Source organism: Thalia democratica, chromosome 6 (assembly GCF_965202585.1).
Source record: "Thalia democratica chromosome 6, ktThaDemo2.hap1.1, whole genome shotgun sequence".
NCBI lineage: Eukaryota > Metazoa > Chordata > Thaliacea > Salpida > Salpidae > Thalia > Thalia democratica.
In genome coordinates, this window is record NC_139170.1 from 48,273,529 (window position 1) to 48,293,851 (window position 20,323).

At 26.6% G+C, this 20,323-nt stretch overlaps 1 protein-coding gene across 1 annotated transcript; it reads left to right on the forward strand.

The window, feature by feature from the left end:
- The first annotated feature begins 9,033 nt into the window (after window positions 1-9,033).
- LOC145839186 (carboxypeptidase B-like) lies at window positions 9,034-13,035 on the forward strand. The gene is made up of 7 exons (XM_082946794.1): window positions 9,034-9,039; window positions 10,177-10,428; window positions 10,735-10,818; window positions 11,048-11,144; window positions 11,621-11,829; window positions 12,103-12,187; window positions 12,845-13,035. The coding sequence occupies exons 1-7, from the start codon at window positions 9,034-9,036 to the stop codon at window positions 13,033-13,035; spliced, it is 924 nt and encodes a 307-aa protein (XP_082802920.1).
- Window positions 13,036-20,323: the final 7,288 nt, after the last annotated feature.

Genomic DNA, 20,323 nt, shown 5'->3' on the forward strand with positions numbered 1-20,323 from the left:
ATAACCTAATAGTAATTAAATAACTTCTCATAACACAAAAAACTTTAAAATCAATGATTTAAAATATTGTATAAAGTGTAAATAACTACATGTTCAGCAGCTAGCAACAACAAAGTTCTATTTTCCTTTTTCAGTATCAAAAGTAATAAAAAACTAAAATATTTTATTTAAACCAATTTCAAGACTAAATATAAAAGCTTTTAAGGTATGTATATGTTTTTACCTTTGTTTTTATAACATTATACAAGAACAAGTACAAAAACTTTACATTTACAACTTTATGCATAAGAAAAATATTTTTTTTTCAAGCAATTACCAGCCTTGAAATTTTTCTTTTAATATTCAAGGTAGTTTTATGTATAGTAAAGTTTTGAAAAATGCTTTTTATGATAATAGTAACTGTTACATTATCATCACAAACCTTAAATTTTCTTAATTTCAACCCATAAATATAAACAAAAAGCTTGGTAGAGTATTTGCTAACCACGATTTCTTTATACAATTATTGGAGATAATGAGTAACAATTTAAGTATTCAAAAACTACAACAAGCTGTTAATGATAAAGATAGTATTTTTAAGCATCTTATAAGTTACAAAACAAATGTCATAACAGAAAGTTTACTTAAAAAGGAACAATGAAATAAATCAATTTTATTTTTAGGGTTTACTTATAATAAAAAATAACAGTGATAAGGAGTATTTAGGACATTTTTTTAATATGAATTATATAGTGCTTAAAATAAAAATTATCAGCTAGATTTTAAGAACTAAAAAAATATTAATTTTAAGATATAGTGAATTTTTACATTTTCAAGATACAAGCTAATGGAACCTTTTTATTGTCAATTTTCCAATAAGTTTGAACCTTCACTAAAAACTAAAAAATTTTCTCTTTTCAATTTTGAATTAGAAACTAAACTATCAGAAAATTCACCTTAGTTTAAAAAAAATCTAGTGTTATATTAAAAAAAAAACCATTGTTATAAAATTAAAAACAATTTAAATTTGTTACTTTAAAATGTTTATCATATAAAGCTTTTTCAAAACATACTTTCAAAAACTTTAAACTTTAGTTAGGGACCCTCAGTGAAAAAGTGTCTCTTCTGACAAAAATATGAAAATTTGAACAAGATTAGTTAACAAATAAATCAGAAGATAGACTTTTAGTGAGCTAGTATTTTCTTTTTTGTTTAGTTTGTATTTTCAATAGAAACTTGCCAACTTTTATTGCTTATACCTCAAATATTTACTTTAAACTTTGTTAAGGGGCTAAAAAATTCTGATACTTTAAATACTAATATACAATAAAAATTAAGTTTTAAAAACAAGATGTACCATTTATGTTCTTAAACAGATAATGATTGTGTAACTATATAAACTATTTTATTACTTTATTTCTAATTTTATGATGTCCTTAAGACCTAAAACTATCATGTTGACCATAATTACTTTCTTAACACCAGGTCAATTGACCATATTTTGTAGCCCAATGTGAAATTTTTTTTGTGTTTCAACTAAATCTTAATTACAATCATGTTGCATTCATATTTGCAAATTATGCTTTACTATACAATTTCCAAAATTTTTGATTTTCGAGCTTTTTCTAGCGGTTAGAATTTTTAGACATATGTTTTTAAAATTAATAATCAGCCAAGATCTACGTTTAATAGTATACTAGCTTTGCGAGTGTAAAATATAACTTTAAGGCTTAAGAAAAAGTGAAAATAATATAGAAGTGTTCTTATTAGAAGTTAAAAAAAAATTGTGTAACAAATCGTATTTATACAATAAACCAAATAATTTAAACAGAGGTATGATAAAATATAATAAATTTAATATTTAGAAATGTGCCGATCTAAACTAACTTACTTTAAAAAACAAAACTCTTTTTTTTTACAAATAAGTTGTCCTTTTTCAAAAATAAAAATATCAAAGAAGAAAGTAGATAAAATATTATTGAAAAGTTAAAGTTAAGATATAATAAACAAACTTAAATCTATATCGTTTGAAGGTGTGAAGTAAATAAAAAGTAAATGTAACATACAAGAAGCTTACTTAACATACTGAGTTTAAGAAAATAGTTCACCAGAAATCATAAGTCAAATAAATTTTAATTACAATGTTCAACATTAATTATTTAAATTTTGATAATTTTATTTGCTTATATTAAGTTGAACAAAATTTGAATTTTATGTCTAAATCTTCTATATGAAACATAAAACGTTTTAATAATTTGTACTCTTCTTCTTTTACATCTATTTCTTATTTAAAGCAGGTTCTTAAATTTTGATTTTATATAAATTTTAACTTTTTACAATAAACTGATAATAAGTATGATTATGTTATAACTTAAAACAAATACAAGTATAAAAGTATGTTCTTTATTACTGAAATACTTAATTTTTTAAAACTGCCAGTGTACTTTACTTTTATATTGATTTAAAAGTTATAAATTGCAAACAACAAAAGATACATACATCCAAGAATTCAATAGCCTTATAAGATTTTCAGTATAAATCATTAAACAAAATCTATAAAAAATTTATAGTGATTTTGATAAAAGTAAGGAATTTTGTTTTGTATTATTTTTATTATTGTTTATTGAAGGACAAAAAAGCACTCAAAATGATTTTTACCATTAATAAAGACCACTGATGTACGAAGGGGTGGGGACCTTTCGAGTTTCGAGTCGTACACCACTTGGATGTCTTTGTCCACGACAGCAAAACTTTATCATTTTATACTATGATGTACAATAAGAATAATACTTAGTAAACTTAAAGACTCTATAAATTAGTTTTAGATTAAATAAATACTATTTCATTTCAGTTTGCCAAGTTTTAAATCTTCTTAATTTTCTTTAATATGTTTATATGATAATTGTGTTAGTTTTAACAAATTTTGGCGGGCGCCGGTAATATAGCTGGTAAGATGCTTGAAGTAGTATTATATTGCTAAATTTAAATGTTGATAACAATCAGTATGCGATAATTCTGAAACTGACTTAATGCTGTTAATGTTAGAAAATTTGATAACCTTGGTTATTTTTATTATTCTTGTTAAAAATCAAACATTAATATCTTTAAGGTAGTTTAGATTTTAAAAATTTGCAAAGAAATTGTATGTTCTAAACTTTTTTCTAATATTTTTCTTTCTATATCCTAAGCAAACTTTAAGTAGTTTTCAAAATGGATCATTTACTTTTAATAAACTATCCAACTACTTAAGTTTGATTATTGTAATATTCTAGAAAAGAATGCTTATGCTTCCGATCTAATATTTTTAGGTATTTTGTTGTCCTACTCAATGATTAGCCAAAAATGTGTTGAATATTTATTATTAGCACATTTTGGATTAATCATAAGCAAAATACAATAATAACTTTATTTAAACATAATCTACTAGTTTATGTTATGTAAAAATAAAAACAACGTTTGGTGGATGAAAAATTAAAAGAGATAATAAATTTTCAATGCAGAACAAAAGAGAGATACAATCAAAAAAGATACTATTAAAACCATCTATGCATTTCATAGTAATAAGTTTAATGGGCTTAATGGAAATTTAAGTTTAAAAGCTTACCAATGTTTTACAGTTTTAATTTAGAAAACTTTTCATGTATCTTTTTTTATTCTTAGTATTTACCAACTAAATAAATTTGTCTGTTTAAATTCTTAATTAACTTTTTGTAATACTCATTTCACTATTTTCGATAAAAGTTTAAAACCTAAAATTTATAAAACGCAAATAATAATAAAAATTATAGCTAAGTTTTGCTTTTTAGTCTTTTTAGCAAAAGAAAATATAACATTAATCTATTTGATTAAGGTTCTTGTTTTATTTCATAAATAGGCAATAAAAAGTCATATATTTATGATATATCTAAACACATGTTTTATCTTTAAATCGGGGTTTTTAAAGTGGGCAATATCACCACGTTGGGAATGTTTGTAACTATAAGGGGGCAATAACTATCAAGTAGGTGGAAAAAATTTTAATGGTAATTAACTTAAAAAAGGTGCGATACCAAATGAGAAAGAACGTTTTTTTTTTAATTTATGCCAAAGGGCGATTATAAAAACGAGTTTGTTACCCTAATAAAATGAAGTAAATTTAATTTCGAACTTGTTTCTTATATAAAACTTTTATTTAACCTTTTGATGTTGTAATCTTGTTATTGTTTATTTAGTTGTCAATTCACCTGTAGTCCTTTAGATGAAAGAAATAATACTTTATTTTAAAACTAAGCTGGTTTAAAAAAGTTTAAACTAGATGAGTCAACCTCTCCCTTTAGTGTAGTACTGTATACAAAAATTTTTTAATTAGTTTTAGTTTAGTTAGTTTTTAATTTAGTTGTAGCCCTTTTGTGATTATTAGCTACTTTCAAATGAGTTGAAGTAGGATTTGCATCAGACTACTTTGTTTTTTGAATTTTCTGAAGAATTAATCCTATAACAATAAAATATCTTTTTAAAATTTACGACATCGGTATTAAAAGCAACTTAATTAAAATATTTTATAAAAAAAAATTGCATACATAGACGTTCTTATTAACGAAAAACGATTACATTTTGTTTTATCTTCATTATAAACAATGAACTTTACCGCAAGATCAACAACAACAGCATCCGAGACAATCCTACGACCGGTTTCGTCCTTATTAGGACTCATCAGGCAGGACTTTCAGTACTTAGTACTTAAGCCCGCTTGTTTAAGATCACAATAGCGGTTTCTCGCGACTATTCCTGCCTGATGAGTCCTAATAAGGACGAAACCGGTCGTAGGATTGTCTCGGATGCTGTTGTTGTTGATCTTGCGGTAAAGTTCATTGTTTATTATCGATAGCATAAAACATCTGAACATTGTTGAAGATGGCCGAAATAAATATTGGCTAAAACTGATCAAACGAGCGCAGACTACAATCTCACAACAAGCTGACAATGTCTGAGACGTTGAGCTATGAATGATATAGCTGTGTCATTTTTTCAACTTTACCCACAAACGGTAGCTTCAGTACTTAGTACTTAAGCCCGCTTGTTTAAGATCACAATAGCGGTTTCTCGCGACTATTCCTGTCTGATGAGTCCTAATAAGGACGAAACCGGTCGTAGGATTGTCTCGGATGTTGTTGTTGTTGATCTTGCGGTAAAGTTCATTGTTTATTATCGATGGCATAAAACATCTCAACATTGTTGAAGATGGCCGAAATAAATATTAGTTTTATCTTCATATCAGTTTGTGCTTTATAAATAATTATAAGTAATTTTCCTTTATGGGGACTTGATTAAAATTTAAAAAGTTTATGTCAATTGAATAGCTACTTATTTGTATTTACTTTGTTATTAATGCTTTATAATTTTTAGATTTTAGGATTATGTACGTTGTTGTATTTTAATTTTTGTTATTGTAAAATGTTTTTATTTTTAAAAAAACAATCACAAAACCAGAAACTTTGCTTTTAAACTCTACAAAAAAAAAACATAAATCAAACGATCTTTTTTATGAGAAGAGTTTTTAATATATTGAAAAAGGTTGAAGACTTCGATTTTGTATATTTGATTAAATAGTAAAAATTACTATCAAACAAAATTATATTTATTTAAGCTAATACAGATGTTAGTTGTTTTAGTATAAGTCATTTCAAGAAGTATTTTCTTTTAAATTTATTTTGTTTTCTTCAATACAAGCTTTCTCCAATATAAAACAGATAAAAAGTTCTCAATATTTTTCTTTAATAAACAAAAAATAATAAAATGTTTTGAAGTATGTTAAATTTTACGATAAAACATTTTACGACCTTAATGGTTTCAAACATGTAATATCTGACTAATTGTTAATGCTCTGTAAACACATCAGAATCAATTAAATTTTTTAATAAAAGTAAACAAGCTAATTTATTTGTCAGAATTTTTATTACTCAATCAGCTCAATTAGTTTTATATGCCAAACACGTATAGTGTTACGTTAATAGAATTTAAATTACTCTTTTGAAATGCTTTTATTATCATTACGACGTTTGCTGATTTAGTTTAAACAGCAACATTAATATTATATTTTCATAATTAAAGTACTACTATGTGGTTTTCCATGAGTTGTTTAAATTATTTCACGATTTATCTGTTTGCAGCTTGAAAAGTATAGTAGTTTAACTAGCAAGTACTTGAAATATATAATATCATATCCTAAAACAACTGTCACTTTAAAGCAGGAGTCGGCAAACTACGGACTGCAGATCAAATACTTTTTCACTTACTTTTCAGATAAACTTTTTCTAAAACAATAAAACAAAGATTTTTGCTACGAAATTATAACTTGTTTTTATTTGTGCTTTATCATTATTAGTATTGTTAAAATTTAGTCTTACGATAACTTTTTTTATTGCTTAATACATTTTTTTAATAACTGCGGCCTGCAAACAACTTTATGTAAGAGAATTTGTCAGCCACCTTTAAAATGCTGCCGACCTCTGCTTAAAATCATCAAAAAAACAGAGAAAAAAACAACGAATTTTTTTTATCTTAAGTTAAAAGTTTGCATCTAAGTTATTTAGTAGTATTTACAATTACTGTGAACAATATATATTTGCAAAAGTTTAAAGAAATATTAAATTAATTTCGTTTAAAAATACAATATACAACAAAACTGTAATATTGAAATATAAAAAAAAGAACCAACAGTATAAATTATAAGTATCTAAGTTTTATTGATTGAAAATGGAATTTTAAGTGTACAATACATTAGCGCTGATCCGGACCTCGCTAATCCGGCAGGTTTCAGTTAGAAAGTGGATTTGACTATTCCAGCAAAAACCAATGTTGTTGCTTTAAAAATTCAAACTCAGTAATGTTTACAACGTCTTTTTTCCCCTAAAACTGATTTAAAACTTTATCAAAGTTTTGTTTCATCTACTTCTTGTCTGTTTTAGTTGTTTGGTTTGTGGAAATATTTGAAAACATGTTAAATTAACAGAAAATCTAGGGTGTGTTTTATTAGTGCATTGCCTAGTATTAAAGAGATGGACTATTTTAAACGAATCAAGATTTTGTTCTTGCAAAAGGTTAATCCGTCCATAAGTACAAAAAAACTTGCCAAAACATGGCCGGAGTAGCGAGGATACACTGTATTCGTAGTTAAAGGTAATATTAAAACAAACACTGTTTCGCGATCAGTATTGTTTGATAAAATCATCTAAATAAACAATAAAAGTTTTGATACAAGGTAATTATATAACTTAACAAGTTTTATGACGTAGCATTAGTACTGTTTATCAAAAGAAAAAAAAAACGCTTAAAATAGTTGGTCCTAGGTCTTGGTGCACAAAAACCTTTTGGTTACCTTTTAACGTGATGTCCAGGACAAGTGTAAAAATATAGTAACCATGTTGTAAGTTAATTTTAGATAGCTAGCTAAGTTTTAAAACAACTGAACCAATATAAAGCTTTTACTTAATTGTAGAAATTATATTTGCTTGGGCTTTTTGTAGTTGTTCAAAATAATTCAGTATAGAACTTTTATTTCTCCTGAAGATAGATTAATTGTTGCAAACTTAACTTGAAAATGTTTTAATAAAGTGTTTTGTTTTTCATCATTGACTATAATAGGTATCATCTTAAATACTAAAGAATTAATACTTGTAAACTGTGCTCAAAATTTTACGCTGAATCATAATTACCAGCCATATGTACCTACATTTATTCTACACATTGCATTTTACTTGTTTTGATTCTGCCTAAAAAATGTAATTTTTTCTTTCGGGTAATAATTTTTATAGATTATAAAGGTCGCAACTACAACGATTTACAAATTACAGTTTGGTTTTACATATAGTTAATAAGGTTTTAATCGTTAACATAGCAAAAACAGACTTTTTTTTAAAAAAAAAATTATGTTTTTAATATTTTGTTTGAAATAGTTTATGCAAAACAATTTGGCTATACTGGTTTTGATAAAGTATAAATTACTAAGGATAAGACTTGATTAAAATTTGTATAGTTATACTGAGTTAAAAACACTTATTTTTACTTAAAAGAAATGTTTTTTTTAGTTTAAATTTAAAATAACGAACAGCAACAATGTAAATTGTATAACAAATAAACAAAAATAAAAAACTATAAAAAGTTACACTTTTAAACTTTTTTCAATTAGTTTGTTGCACCATGTCTTGTTTATCACTTTGAAAAGCAAAGTTACAACATATAGATAAAAATAACATTTTAAAATAAACTATTACAATAAAATAGAAGCTACAGGTAAGTAGAAAGTATCTTTTTTATTAATACTAAGTTCATAAACTTACAAGTATTACTACCCAACACACTACTTGTAAAAATAAACAATTGCTACAACTTTTTACGAGCATTTAGGTAATGTGGTTATAAAAGTCTTTTAAATCAGAGACATTTGATTAAACATAAAAGAAAATATTAAACAAATATTTGCTAGATTTGATGGGAACATTTTTATTACTTCAAATTTGTAACAAATCACAACTGATAGTGTCAAATTAATCATTTTGACCAGATAGCTTTTCATTACTAAGCTGTTTTTGAAAATTTGATTAGTTATTTTTATCAAAGTATGCTTTTATAGGTTAAAACGTTTCAGAAAAAGTAAGCTAAAACTTTTATGTTCTTTATTGCTAAGTTTTAGAAACTTTTAAAATATTCCTAATTTTACTTTTATGCTTTATTATTTTTTATAGTAATAATTTTGACGAGATATTTTTTTTACTAAGTTGTTGTTCAATATAACTGCTTTTATAAAACATTTTATAGCTAAAAATGTGTCAGAAAAAGTAAAATAAAAACTTTAAGTTCTATATTGCTGAGTTTTAGATATTTAAAACAAAAGAGTTTTTATATAGGTTCATGTTTTGAATATGAAATAAAAAAGAGAAAATATTAAATCATATAATACGAAATTATACCTTGAGTATTATTTATGAATGACTTAGTCTTAATGTAATGTAAAAAACTAGTTTTATAAACTAATATGATAGAATAAATCTTTTTTCTACAAAGTTTAAAAATAGAATGGGTGTTTGCTGTAAACTATGCTTGAATTTTTATAGATTTTTTTTCTTTACTACTCAAAAGAATAACCTCTTTTTATTCTACCTTGTTTAAATAAATAAAATGAAAATAAGTACGTTTTTATTGTGTGTACAGTTAGTGGTTTCATCTTCAAGTACAAAAACGTGAGTTTAGTTAGAAACTTTTTTTTAAATAACAAAAACAAACAACAAACAATTTTAAGACCAACCGAAAAGGGAAAAAGTTTAAAATCAAAAGAAAGCAAAATAAAGTTAGAAGATTTCGATTATACGAAATACCACACATATAATGAGGTTGTTTAGTTAGTTTGTTACTATAAAAACAATGCTTTACAGAAAGCAAAACAATTGTCATTAAACTTGTTGTTGACTACATTTAAAGTTTATTAGCTAAAATATGAAGGCTCAACTTTGAATATCAAAAATTATTTAAAACAAAAGCATGAAGCTGATTATAAAAGATTTAAGACTTTTTATTTCACAAACTATTAAATACTAAACTTGTTTAAGTTTAGTTTTAAATTTAGGCTAAAGATTTTATTAAAATATTCTTTTTAACTATATGACTTTTATTGTTTTAACTATGTTATGAAATTTGCCTAAAAGTTGTAAACTAAATTTGAATACAATCTTTTATTTTTACAAATAACTTAAATCAACTTCTAATAAAGGTGGTAATTAAATACTCTATTTGTTCCGACTAAATACAATGCACAAATTTCACGAAGTTTAATTTTTTAAACTTTTTACCTTTTAATCAAAACAAATAACAAAAACTAATAGCAAAACTCTCTTTGAACTTTTCGGTTTGTGGAAAATAAAACACTATGTTAAAAAAATTTTACATGTTGTTAACAACCAAAAATATACCACAAAATTCATAGTGAGAAAAACATCGATATAAGTTAAATTAAGATATTTAGAAAAGGTAAATAATAAATTGTTAACTTTAAATAAATAGACTTGATTCAAAAATTATCTGGCAAGAGCTTAAGAATAAGCTGAGTATTGAAATAAAAAGCCTAACTATTTTTCAAAGATTTCATAATTTATTAACATTTTCAATGATTAAAGCGGTTTATTCAAATAAATTTAAGGATTCAAAAACGATTTATTTTTGAAGGTGTGGGAATGGATGGAATTAATGGCGGGAAGCAATCCTAATTTAGAAAAAGTTCAAATTGGAACGACGTACCAGGGCAGACCGATTCTGGCGCTTCGTACGAAACGTGACAATTCAAACAAGTCAGGTGACAATTCAAACAAACCAGTTATACTTGTCGATGCTTTGGCGCACGCTAGAGAGTGGATTTCTACTGCAGCATCAATATACGCTTTCAATAAAGTAAATAAAAACATTTATTATATATTAGCTGTCAGAAAATGCATAAACCTTAACTAAAATAAAATAATTCCACATCATACTTTATAGATTTTAACAAACTATGGTTATGATTTTTATATAGGTATTATGAATTATTCATGTTTGATAAAATAAAATAACTAAAGCTATGTAAAAAGGGTGAAGAAACAATATGAGGTTTCTGTCAACATTAGAACAAAAATAGATTAACTTTTATTATACTAATTGTACAAATTAGAAAAAAAAAAGAGTAAGTAATCCCCAACTTATTTTCTTTAAACCAACAAATACATTAGTATACAAACTAATTTGTTATAGATATTTAACAGTGAGTCCTTGTTGAGCGATGTAGATTGGATATTTGTACCAATGGTTAATGTAGATGGATATGCTTTCACTTGGGTTAGATAACTATTTATACAAAACTTTATTCTTGAAAGTTTCAAAATTCTCAAAACACTAATAGATTACCTCGGCTATTAAAACTAATGAGTAATGACATTTAAAAATATTGGAAAATTGAATTCGAATCAGTTCAAACACATGAAAAAAAGTTTTAGTATAAACTTAGCTAAAAAATAAAAAAAAAATTTCTTGTTTTCGGAAATAAAATAATGTACTCAACTTATAGACAAAGGACAGAAATTGGAGGAAAAATTTGCGTCCAGGAATTAAAATTGGTTGCGACGGAGTTGATCTCAACAGGAATTGGAATGTGTGTTGGGGAGGTTTGAAATTATTTTGCACTTAAAAATTGTTTTTTTTATATAAAACTAGATTTGTAAGAATATTGTACAAAACAATATTTAAAACAAAGCAAGTTCAAAAATAGTATTGATATACTAAATAGGATATTTATTAAGAAAGTAATTTTTTTAACGTTTTTATTAGTGGTTAAGCAAAGGTTTGGAAAATAATTTAAAATATTAAAAACACTTAACTAGACCTACAAATTGTACATAAACTTTTATCTTTCTTAACTCAATTAGGGTTTAACTTTTATCAGCTAACTAAAATTTATTTAAAGCGTAGTTGAAGCTTTTTTGGTCTTGTTGTGTAAAACAGCTTTTACAACAATTACTTTATTACAGGTTGTAGTTCGCATTTTAACTATTAAAGCGTTCTGTTAAGCTTTCAGTACGTTAAATAAACTTTAAAAAGCCAAGAACTATAAATTTTAAAACTAAAACTAAGTTCAATTCAGGTAAATTTGCGGCAACGGATGAGCCGTGTCTTGAGAACTACTTCGGTCCGGGTCCCTTCTCTGAACCCGAAACACGTCACAGAGCTGTATTCATTCGAGCGAATCGTGACGTCATCAAGGCATACGTCACACTGCACTCGTACGCTCAACTCATCGCGTACCCTTACAACTTCGATGGAGAAGATAAACCTTTTAATTATCAAACTCAGGTTTCGGTTTGGTTGTTGTTTTACTTTTTGTCAGGATTGACTCAAAAAACTTTTTATAACCTAAAAAATTTTATCTTAAATTTACAAAAGTTCCAAAGTTTACATTATGTGAAATGATAGTAAATCATTGTTATTGTCAACTTTAAAGATTTTACAAAATCTTACAGCAGACTTAAATAGTGATTTTTTAGTCCAACATTCTTTTAAAGCTTCACAAATCAACTAGAATTAAGGTTTACAATAACTTACAATTGAAAAAAATACACCAAACAGCATGACATAGCGAGACAAATGAGTGCTGCAATAGAAAAAGTTGATGGAAAAATCTATAAGTTTGGACAAGCCGCAGATTTATTGTGTTTGTTTTTATTATTTAGTCATATAATTAACTCAACAAACTTAAGTGTTGCTATCAGTTTTTAAACTATTTTTTTATATTTTAATTATTTTTGAAATTGTTATAAACAGATTGTAAGCAACAAAGTTAATTTTTTATTCACAGTTAAATTGAAACTTAGACGTGAAAACCCTTTAGTTTTCTAAAGTTTTAAGTTTTCATTAACATAAACAAAAACTTCAGATGAAATTTTCTTTCCTTTTGTTTTTACGTTAACTACAAAAGTTTATTAAATTTTAATTTTAGATTAATTTTTCATAATAATTATCAAACTTTTGTTTACAAATTGTCCTAAAATATAAAAAACACAGCCCACTGCACAACAAGCTGATTCTAGCATATACTCCCTTCATGCAAAAATAATAGATGTTTTTAAACAAATTGTTTTTAATTTTTTTTACATAAGCAACCTTTATATTATTATTATTTGTTAACTATTAGAAGTTTCGAAGTCTAATCTCAAAAAGTAACACTCTTAATATCTTATATATTTATTTGAGCATAAGGAACATAACATTGATTTTAAAGAAACTCCTACTTTCCTGTATAAATTCCTATAACAGTTTTGTTTATAAGTAATATACTAAGTTTTTTATAATCAACATATTATTACAACAGACAAAGCATCGGGTGTATCAACGGATTGGACGCAATCGAACGGAATTGACATCAATTACACGATTGAACTGAGGGATGAGGGGGAGTTCGGGTTTAAGCTGCCCCCAGAGCAAATAGCGCCCACTGGCGACGAATTGTTTGCAGCGTTGAGTGTTCTTCATGATAACGTGAAATCGTTGTATCGAAATTGAAAAAGTTGAACAGAAAATTTCAACGTAGAATTGGATCTACTTTCTTTTGGCAAAGTTATAGATGAATGTTTATATTGTAGTGATTAAAAATAAACTTTGTTTCTGTTTTTCTGTTTAAAGATTTTAACTGTTTTCATGATAATGTGAAGTTGTTATATTGAAGAAAATTTTTTTTAATTTGTGTTCAAAAGCTGTGTATTTTTTTGAAATTGAAAAATTTTCTAGTGAAAGTAATTCATTTTTAATAAAGAGCAATAAATAGAATTCAAAAACACTTTGGTTGAGTAAATGAGTAACTCTTTTCATCAAGTTTTTTAATTTAATATGTAACGTCGATAATATAAACTAAAATTACTTCTACAATTAATACTTAATTTTAATTTATTTTAGTAAATTACGTAACACTATAAATCAGTTAGCGCCAATTGGTGATTGGTTGTTTATCGCATTAAGAGCCCTTATTGACAATGTGAAGATATTGTACCGTAAATAGACGGATTAAATCAGGGTTTCCCAAAGTGGATACAATCAAAGTTTCCCAAGGACAGATACTTAGGGGTCACGAGCAGCAAAGGGGTAAGAGGGGGGCCATGAGGTAATAATTTGAAATTTACACTAAATATTCTGGAGTTGCAGATGAAGAGCAAAAAAAAACCTTAGATGTATTTTATAGTACAGTAACCTCTCGCTTATTTACGCACATTGTGTCCACAGAAAAAGTGCGTAAAGATATGAGAGATCGTAAAGAAACGAGAGGTACCAAATAAACTCACTATAAAGTTTTTTTAATATTGCTTCTAGTTAAAAGCAGACTGGGCACTTTCCCACTTTAAACTATTTGTTTACTTCATTTATAAATATGAAAACAACAGATAAAACTATACATATATTAAAAAAAAGGATTTGAATGTTTATAAAATAACAATAATACGAGTAGAAATAATTTTACTATTTTAATAATAAGTAGAAATTATTTTTATCTTTATTTATAAGTGTCATTTATATTCTATTCTACTTAGCAAATTCAATTTATAATTAAGCATTTCTTTACAATTATAAAATGGTGTTTATTAATGTTTAGGGCAAGACTGCTATATTATTTCTTTGTGTTTTAAACTCTCATTATTTCATTATACTTTCATTATTAAACACAGTCATGTTTATTTCAGAATTTTGATTTAATCTCTTATTGTTAACAAAATTTCTGATATACTGAGGTATAACTAAATGTTTATCAATTTGTCAAGGTACATAAATTTACAAAGTCTAAAAATAAAGAGAAGTGTGTTAGCATTCAAAAACATATTTTAATTTAGAAATATACATTAAACCTAATTTGTGCAATATAAAATAAAACAAAATTTTTATTTCCTGAATTTTATAGAATTCTGAAATGCGTAACTAAACGAGAGTGCGTAACGTCACGAGTGCGTAAAGATCCGAGAGGTTACTGTAGTTTATAAACTTACACTTGATATTCTCGAGTTGCAGATGAAGAGCAAAAAAAAAAGTTATAGGTGTTTTTATAGCAGTAGTTTTTGAGAAATCTTGTTGAAGAGGGCCATGGTTTTTTAAATTTTATTAAAGGGGGCCATTTGCAAAATAGGTTAGGGAACGCTGGATTCAATAGTCTAAAAGAAAGAGTTTTTTTTGTTAATTTCTAAAACAGCTTGCAAGACCGTTATATTGTTATCATCTTCTTTTCGTTTACTGTTATCATTTGCAGCTTAAACAAAGCAAGTTAGTATAAGGGGCGGGTCAAGTTAATTAAGAGGGTAGCACAATTGTTTCGTTAAATAATAGAGTATTTTCTATACTTTCTTTGTTTTCTAAGACACTTTTAAAAAGGACGAAGTGCTTATTTAAGTGTTTAAGCATCTGTTTATTAGAATATAAGTATTAATCATTTTTCTAATCACTAACACTTTTTTATCACTTGTCTATAGTTTAATTTTCTTACAAATATTTTTTATAATAAATAGATTGATAATAAAGCCATTAAAACTAGATATAGGAAAAAGTCAAAACTAACCGCGAATTTACAAATATACTGCAAGCAAATCTTCTTTTAATACAATAAAAACTTACTAGTGATACAAAATAAAAACTACCTATGTCCTACGTCAGTGCTTCTGAACCTTTTTCTAGTGACGGAACCCTTTTCCAAAGTTCAACTTTTCAGCGAACCACTAATTTTAATTTTAAATAAAATGTTTAATTAAATAAATGATCTTTTTTAAATTTCGAAAGACTTCGCGGAACCCTATTTCAGAAGCACTGTCCTACGTAACTATAGCAAAATATAATTAATAACTTTAATTTTTCAACTAATATCCAACTGATAAATTTATTTTGCTAATAATGGTAGCAAATATTAATATTTTTATCGCTTGTTTTAGGATAGGAAATTACGGTTATATAAAAATAATTTTACGTGGATTAACAGCAATTAGTTCATAACTTATTACAGTTCTTCCTCGATTACCCGGTCATTTTGAGAGAGCATTTTTTTGTAATTATGTTTGGGTAAGATAAACTTTGTTTTTTTTTTCTAGAATCTACCTCATTTAACTATATATTACATACAAAAAATAAAATTGATGCAATACAAAAGTACTCACAACAAATACCTTAATAAAGTTTAAAATTAATCTTAAAAAAACAAATAATACCGCAAACAACTAAGCTAATATAGGAACTCTTTCTGAAAAAGAATAGAGATTATTAAGAACATTATAATAGATATAAATAACATATTATTTACCATTTCGCAAAATTTCAGTTTGTTTCCAATTTTTAGTTCAACTCATTTTGTTTTCATCAATTTTCAAAAACAGCTATTGTGTTTAAGTATGTAAGTTACTAAGTAGATCAGAAAAGATTCCAAATAAACAATAGTAACTTTTTTGTTTTACTGAGCACGAAGACTGAGAATAGTAAAATGAAACTTAAATAAATATCACGTCATGAGCATGACGTTTAATTGTTCTGGTGCACAACTCGATAACCGAAAGGCCGATAACTTTTTTGTACACCAGGTCCTTGGACCAAACTTTTTGAGCGTATTTTTTGTCGTTCAATAAATAATGTATATCAGAACTACGACGTAACTACAAACTGCTCGCTTAGTTATGGGACTGAATTAATTATGTTAATATAGTAAAACATTGATTTTGACTGAAACTGGCAGGATGAGCAAGGAAGCACTGTACTAGAAATTTCTTATTTTTTATACAAAAATTCTTCTTAATTTTTGTATTAATTATTTATTCAAAATTGTGTTAAAATAGAGTATATAAATTAAATCAATACTATTTATCATCGTACAACCTTGTCATATAAGTTCTATCTAAACTCTCAGTTAACTTTGGATGCAACTGCAATAAATGTTTGGTCATAACAACCATTTACATGTTAGCTTGAAGATTTTGTTTATTAACATTTGATTGTCTATAACTGCATTATAAAACTAGATATTTGTTTAATTTTCATTAAAATATTAAGACAAACATATTTACTACGTTTACTAATGCTTTAGCTAAAACTAATCTTACATTAATAGCTTTACCTGATTATTTCTAATAAAAATATTATATATATATACCAACCGTAGGTTTTGCATTTGTTGTTTATATTATTTTCAATATTATTAAATATAGTTGAGCAATAAGACATGGTAATTTTTTTAACTTTTGAGAGTCCTATTTTATCTTTAATAAATGCTTTATAATTGTATCTATATAAAGTTAAATTAAACAATAACCGGTTTTTTACTCGATATAAAGATAACTATTTAGTGGGAAAATGATTGCGCAGAACAAAGTATATGACTGTGTGAACTTAATACTAAACAATAATACAGAAGAACTAGTAATATTTTCCAAAATTTATTTTTACAGGATAATACAACAGACCTTTTAATGGTCAAAACATACGAGAGGAACAATGGTTAATAAGTTAATCTACACATTTTTCCGGTTGGTAAATCTTTATTCCTAGTAAATATATTTTAGTCTTAAGAATATAATATTTAGTTCAATATGTTAAAATTAGTCTTTTCATTGTTGTAATAGTAATTTTTAGCATGGTTTAATATTTGTATAATTTAATCTGTAACACTTGGTTTCTATAAAGCAATTCCTGCATTCGTACATGTATCATCATGCTATATTTCAACAGTCTACGAATTGTAGACATACTTATTTCAAAATACTACGGGCTGTACTAAAATGCAAATGTCATTGTCAAGCTGGGCTTGTAATAATGATTTTCTACATATACAGTGGCCTGCTGCTTAAGTACTCACTTTCCCAGAACAGCAAAAAAAAATTGTTTTATTCAAATTTTACCGATTATCTGCAGACTAAGGTAGTTAGCAGAAGAAACTTTCGGCTTTATCTAGACACGTCAGCAGATTGTCTTTTAATCTAATCTCGGCTTCTGCCTTAATTTTCTATTTGCACCTTCACTAGGTGGATTTTCTTTTTAAGCTGGTTAATAATCTACCAACCTTTCTAACTCAGTCAATCGTTTTTATCAGATGACATAACTAAAAAATGTACGAAAAGTATTTAATATTTTAGCATTTTCTTAAAATCAAATTAATAACTTTTATTAATTTAGAATAATTGACGTTTTTAAAAATGTTTTTTAAACACATTGTAGCTTGGCACTTTCCTTTCACAAAACAAATAGGGCTTAATATTCATTTTATAACATCATATAAGATTTTATGGCATTATATAACAACAAAGTCTTTCTGCATTTAATTGTTTAGTAAAATTTTATTGAAAAATAAATCATTTGAAAATACTTTGCAATTAAGAGTTATCTATTTTTCGAATCTTCTTTATTTGGCTAAATTGTTTAGTGGCTTGATGTAGGAGAAAAATGCAAATTATTTAATCCCATTTCGTCAATGACAATACGCATTTTTTAGTCCAATTCAACTTGCGTACTTAAGCAGCAGTCTTAAATTTTAGTATTTAATGGGTGATTTTAAAAAATATACTTTGGGTCTATTCTCATCAATTCACGTAAACAAAACAAATTAGTTGCTGCGCTACAACTAAAAGCTTAAATTCAGAAGTTGTTATATAACAAAGATAACTGTTGCGGGCAAAATATCTGCCTGCGTAACAGTTTCGTCGTCATGAAGCGTTGATGATCACAAATGTATTTCATTTCTTTAAGACTCATTGGTTGTGGCTTAAAACTTTCAGAGAATACTTCAAGCGCCTATTTTATTCGTAATATTTAATTTACGAAAATCTAGAAAATACATTAAATTGAGGAACCTAGGGTAAAAACTTTAGAGCTTGTAGGCGTTTTTTTATCAGAACTCTTTATCAAAAAGAAAATAATTCTACCATCAACTCATGCGGTAAATAAAATGTTAAAACAAGTTATAAGATATTTAAGCTGGTAACAGTATAACATGGTAGGTTTCCTTCGGTTAAGCCTATAACCTGAGAAAATACCTACGAGGGCCGAACAGCTTACCAAATTCTTGTTAGACGAACAGTATAGGTTGGATAGGGGTCAGTTTTGCAGGAAGGTACCTATTTACAAGAGTAAAGTAAAAATTTACCGACCAAGGTTTTAAGTGATAGTAAAAATAATCACCGACAAAGGGTTACATTCAGTCTTAAAATAAAATAATAAAAAAAGTTGAAATAAAAAAACCACCGACCAAGGGTAAGGACTAACACTGAATATAAAAAAATAGTTGAACATGAAATAAGTTTTAACCTATGCAAAAGTGTCCCTTCTTGAATTTTTGACACGTACTTGTTTAAATTAGATCAGCAGTTTCACTGGATGAATGAGCAACAAGTTTTGAATAAATAAAAACTATACAGTGCTTCCTCGCTAATCCGGCCGGTTTTAGTCGACTTATTTACTTTAGCGTTGAATTTTATTTTACTTCGAACAAGTATTTAATTTGCGTTTTATAAGTATGCAAGCAATATATTGTTACGACATAATAAAGTATCATTTGTATTATCTTTAAATCATACTTTTCCCGCTCAGTTGTAACAAACTTGTTTATTATTCATTTGCAATTTTTCAGTCTTTGCTAATCAAGTTACACTTTAATATATACTACAATCAACATATTTGGTTAGAAAATGGATAAGACAGCAAAGAAACGAAAACGCATTCAAGTTACAATTGAAAACAAGTTAAAAGTTTGCGAAATGGCAAACAATAATGTGCCTAAAGTTATTATAATGAGCCAGTTTAACATTGGTAAGTCAACTTTAAATGACATTTTGAGAGGCGAAGAAAAGTTCAAAAAGTCTAAAGCAGAAAAAGGAGGAGCTGCTAAAACGGCAAAAAAAGTAGAGGGAGGTGTTTTTGACAAGCTAGACAGCGCCCTTTACATTTGGTTTTGTCAGGAACGTGAAAAGGGTTGTCCTATAACTGGCCCAATACTATTAGAAAAAGCCTCCGAGTTCCATCGTTTAATTTACGGTGAACTTTCAAGGTCCTTTTCAGCAAGTACAGGGTTTCAATGGAGGTTTTACAGGACTTGCGTAATCTTAAAATATGTGGCGAAAATTAAGTGCAGATAGTTCAGTTGCTAATAAATTCATAAATGAGTTTTCTGTCATAACTGAGGGCTATTCTGAACACCAAATTTTTAACTGCGATGAAACTGGTTATACTTCAGAATGTTGCCTGGTCATACATTAGCTTCAGTTAATAGATGGATGAGTTGCGATGGTCCTGGATATGAGCAAGGAATTGTTGAACTGGTTACTGGGGATAACAAAAAGAGGCTGTTGAAGATGAAATTGGTGTTTCCCAGCCTACTAAGTGTCCATTTTCTCATACTGAAGCCATGCAAAAAATGGATGATTACTAAGCTAATTATCGTTGCCAACCAGAAGCCACACCTGAAGATGTGTCAAAACTCATCAAATTTCGTGAGTTTTCTGCCAAGAAACGAGAAAGCACTGTAAAACAATCTTTCATTCTTTCCTTTTTCAAAAAAAAATCTTAATTTAGTTTAAGTGTTAACAGTGTAGTTTTTTTCCATTAATTTTGAACTTATAAAATTTTGTTTCGTTTAGTTTTGTCAGTTTTAATACTTTTTTCTTTGAATAAAGTAAAATAAATTAACAGAGATTTTATAGTACGTTTTGGTATATACATTCATAATATAACTAAGGTAGATAGATAATTTGTAAAAAATGCGATATTTTGTTCTTATCCGGCCAAAGGCAAATCCGGCCGTATTTTCAAAAAAATCTTGCCCAATTTGGCCGGATTAGCGAGGAAG

Excerpts from the sequence above, each read along its gene's own strand:
- LOC145839186 (XM_082946794.1), top strand. Across the intron at positions 10,819-11,047 it reads ATGGATATGCTTTCACTTGG|ACAAAGGACAGAAATTGGAG; the intron begins GTTAGATAACTA and ends CTCAACTTATAG. Across the intron at positions 12,188-12,844 it reads ACAAGCCGCAGATTTATTGT|ACAAAGCATCGGGTGTATCA; the intron begins GTTTGTTTTTAT and ends TTATTACAACAG.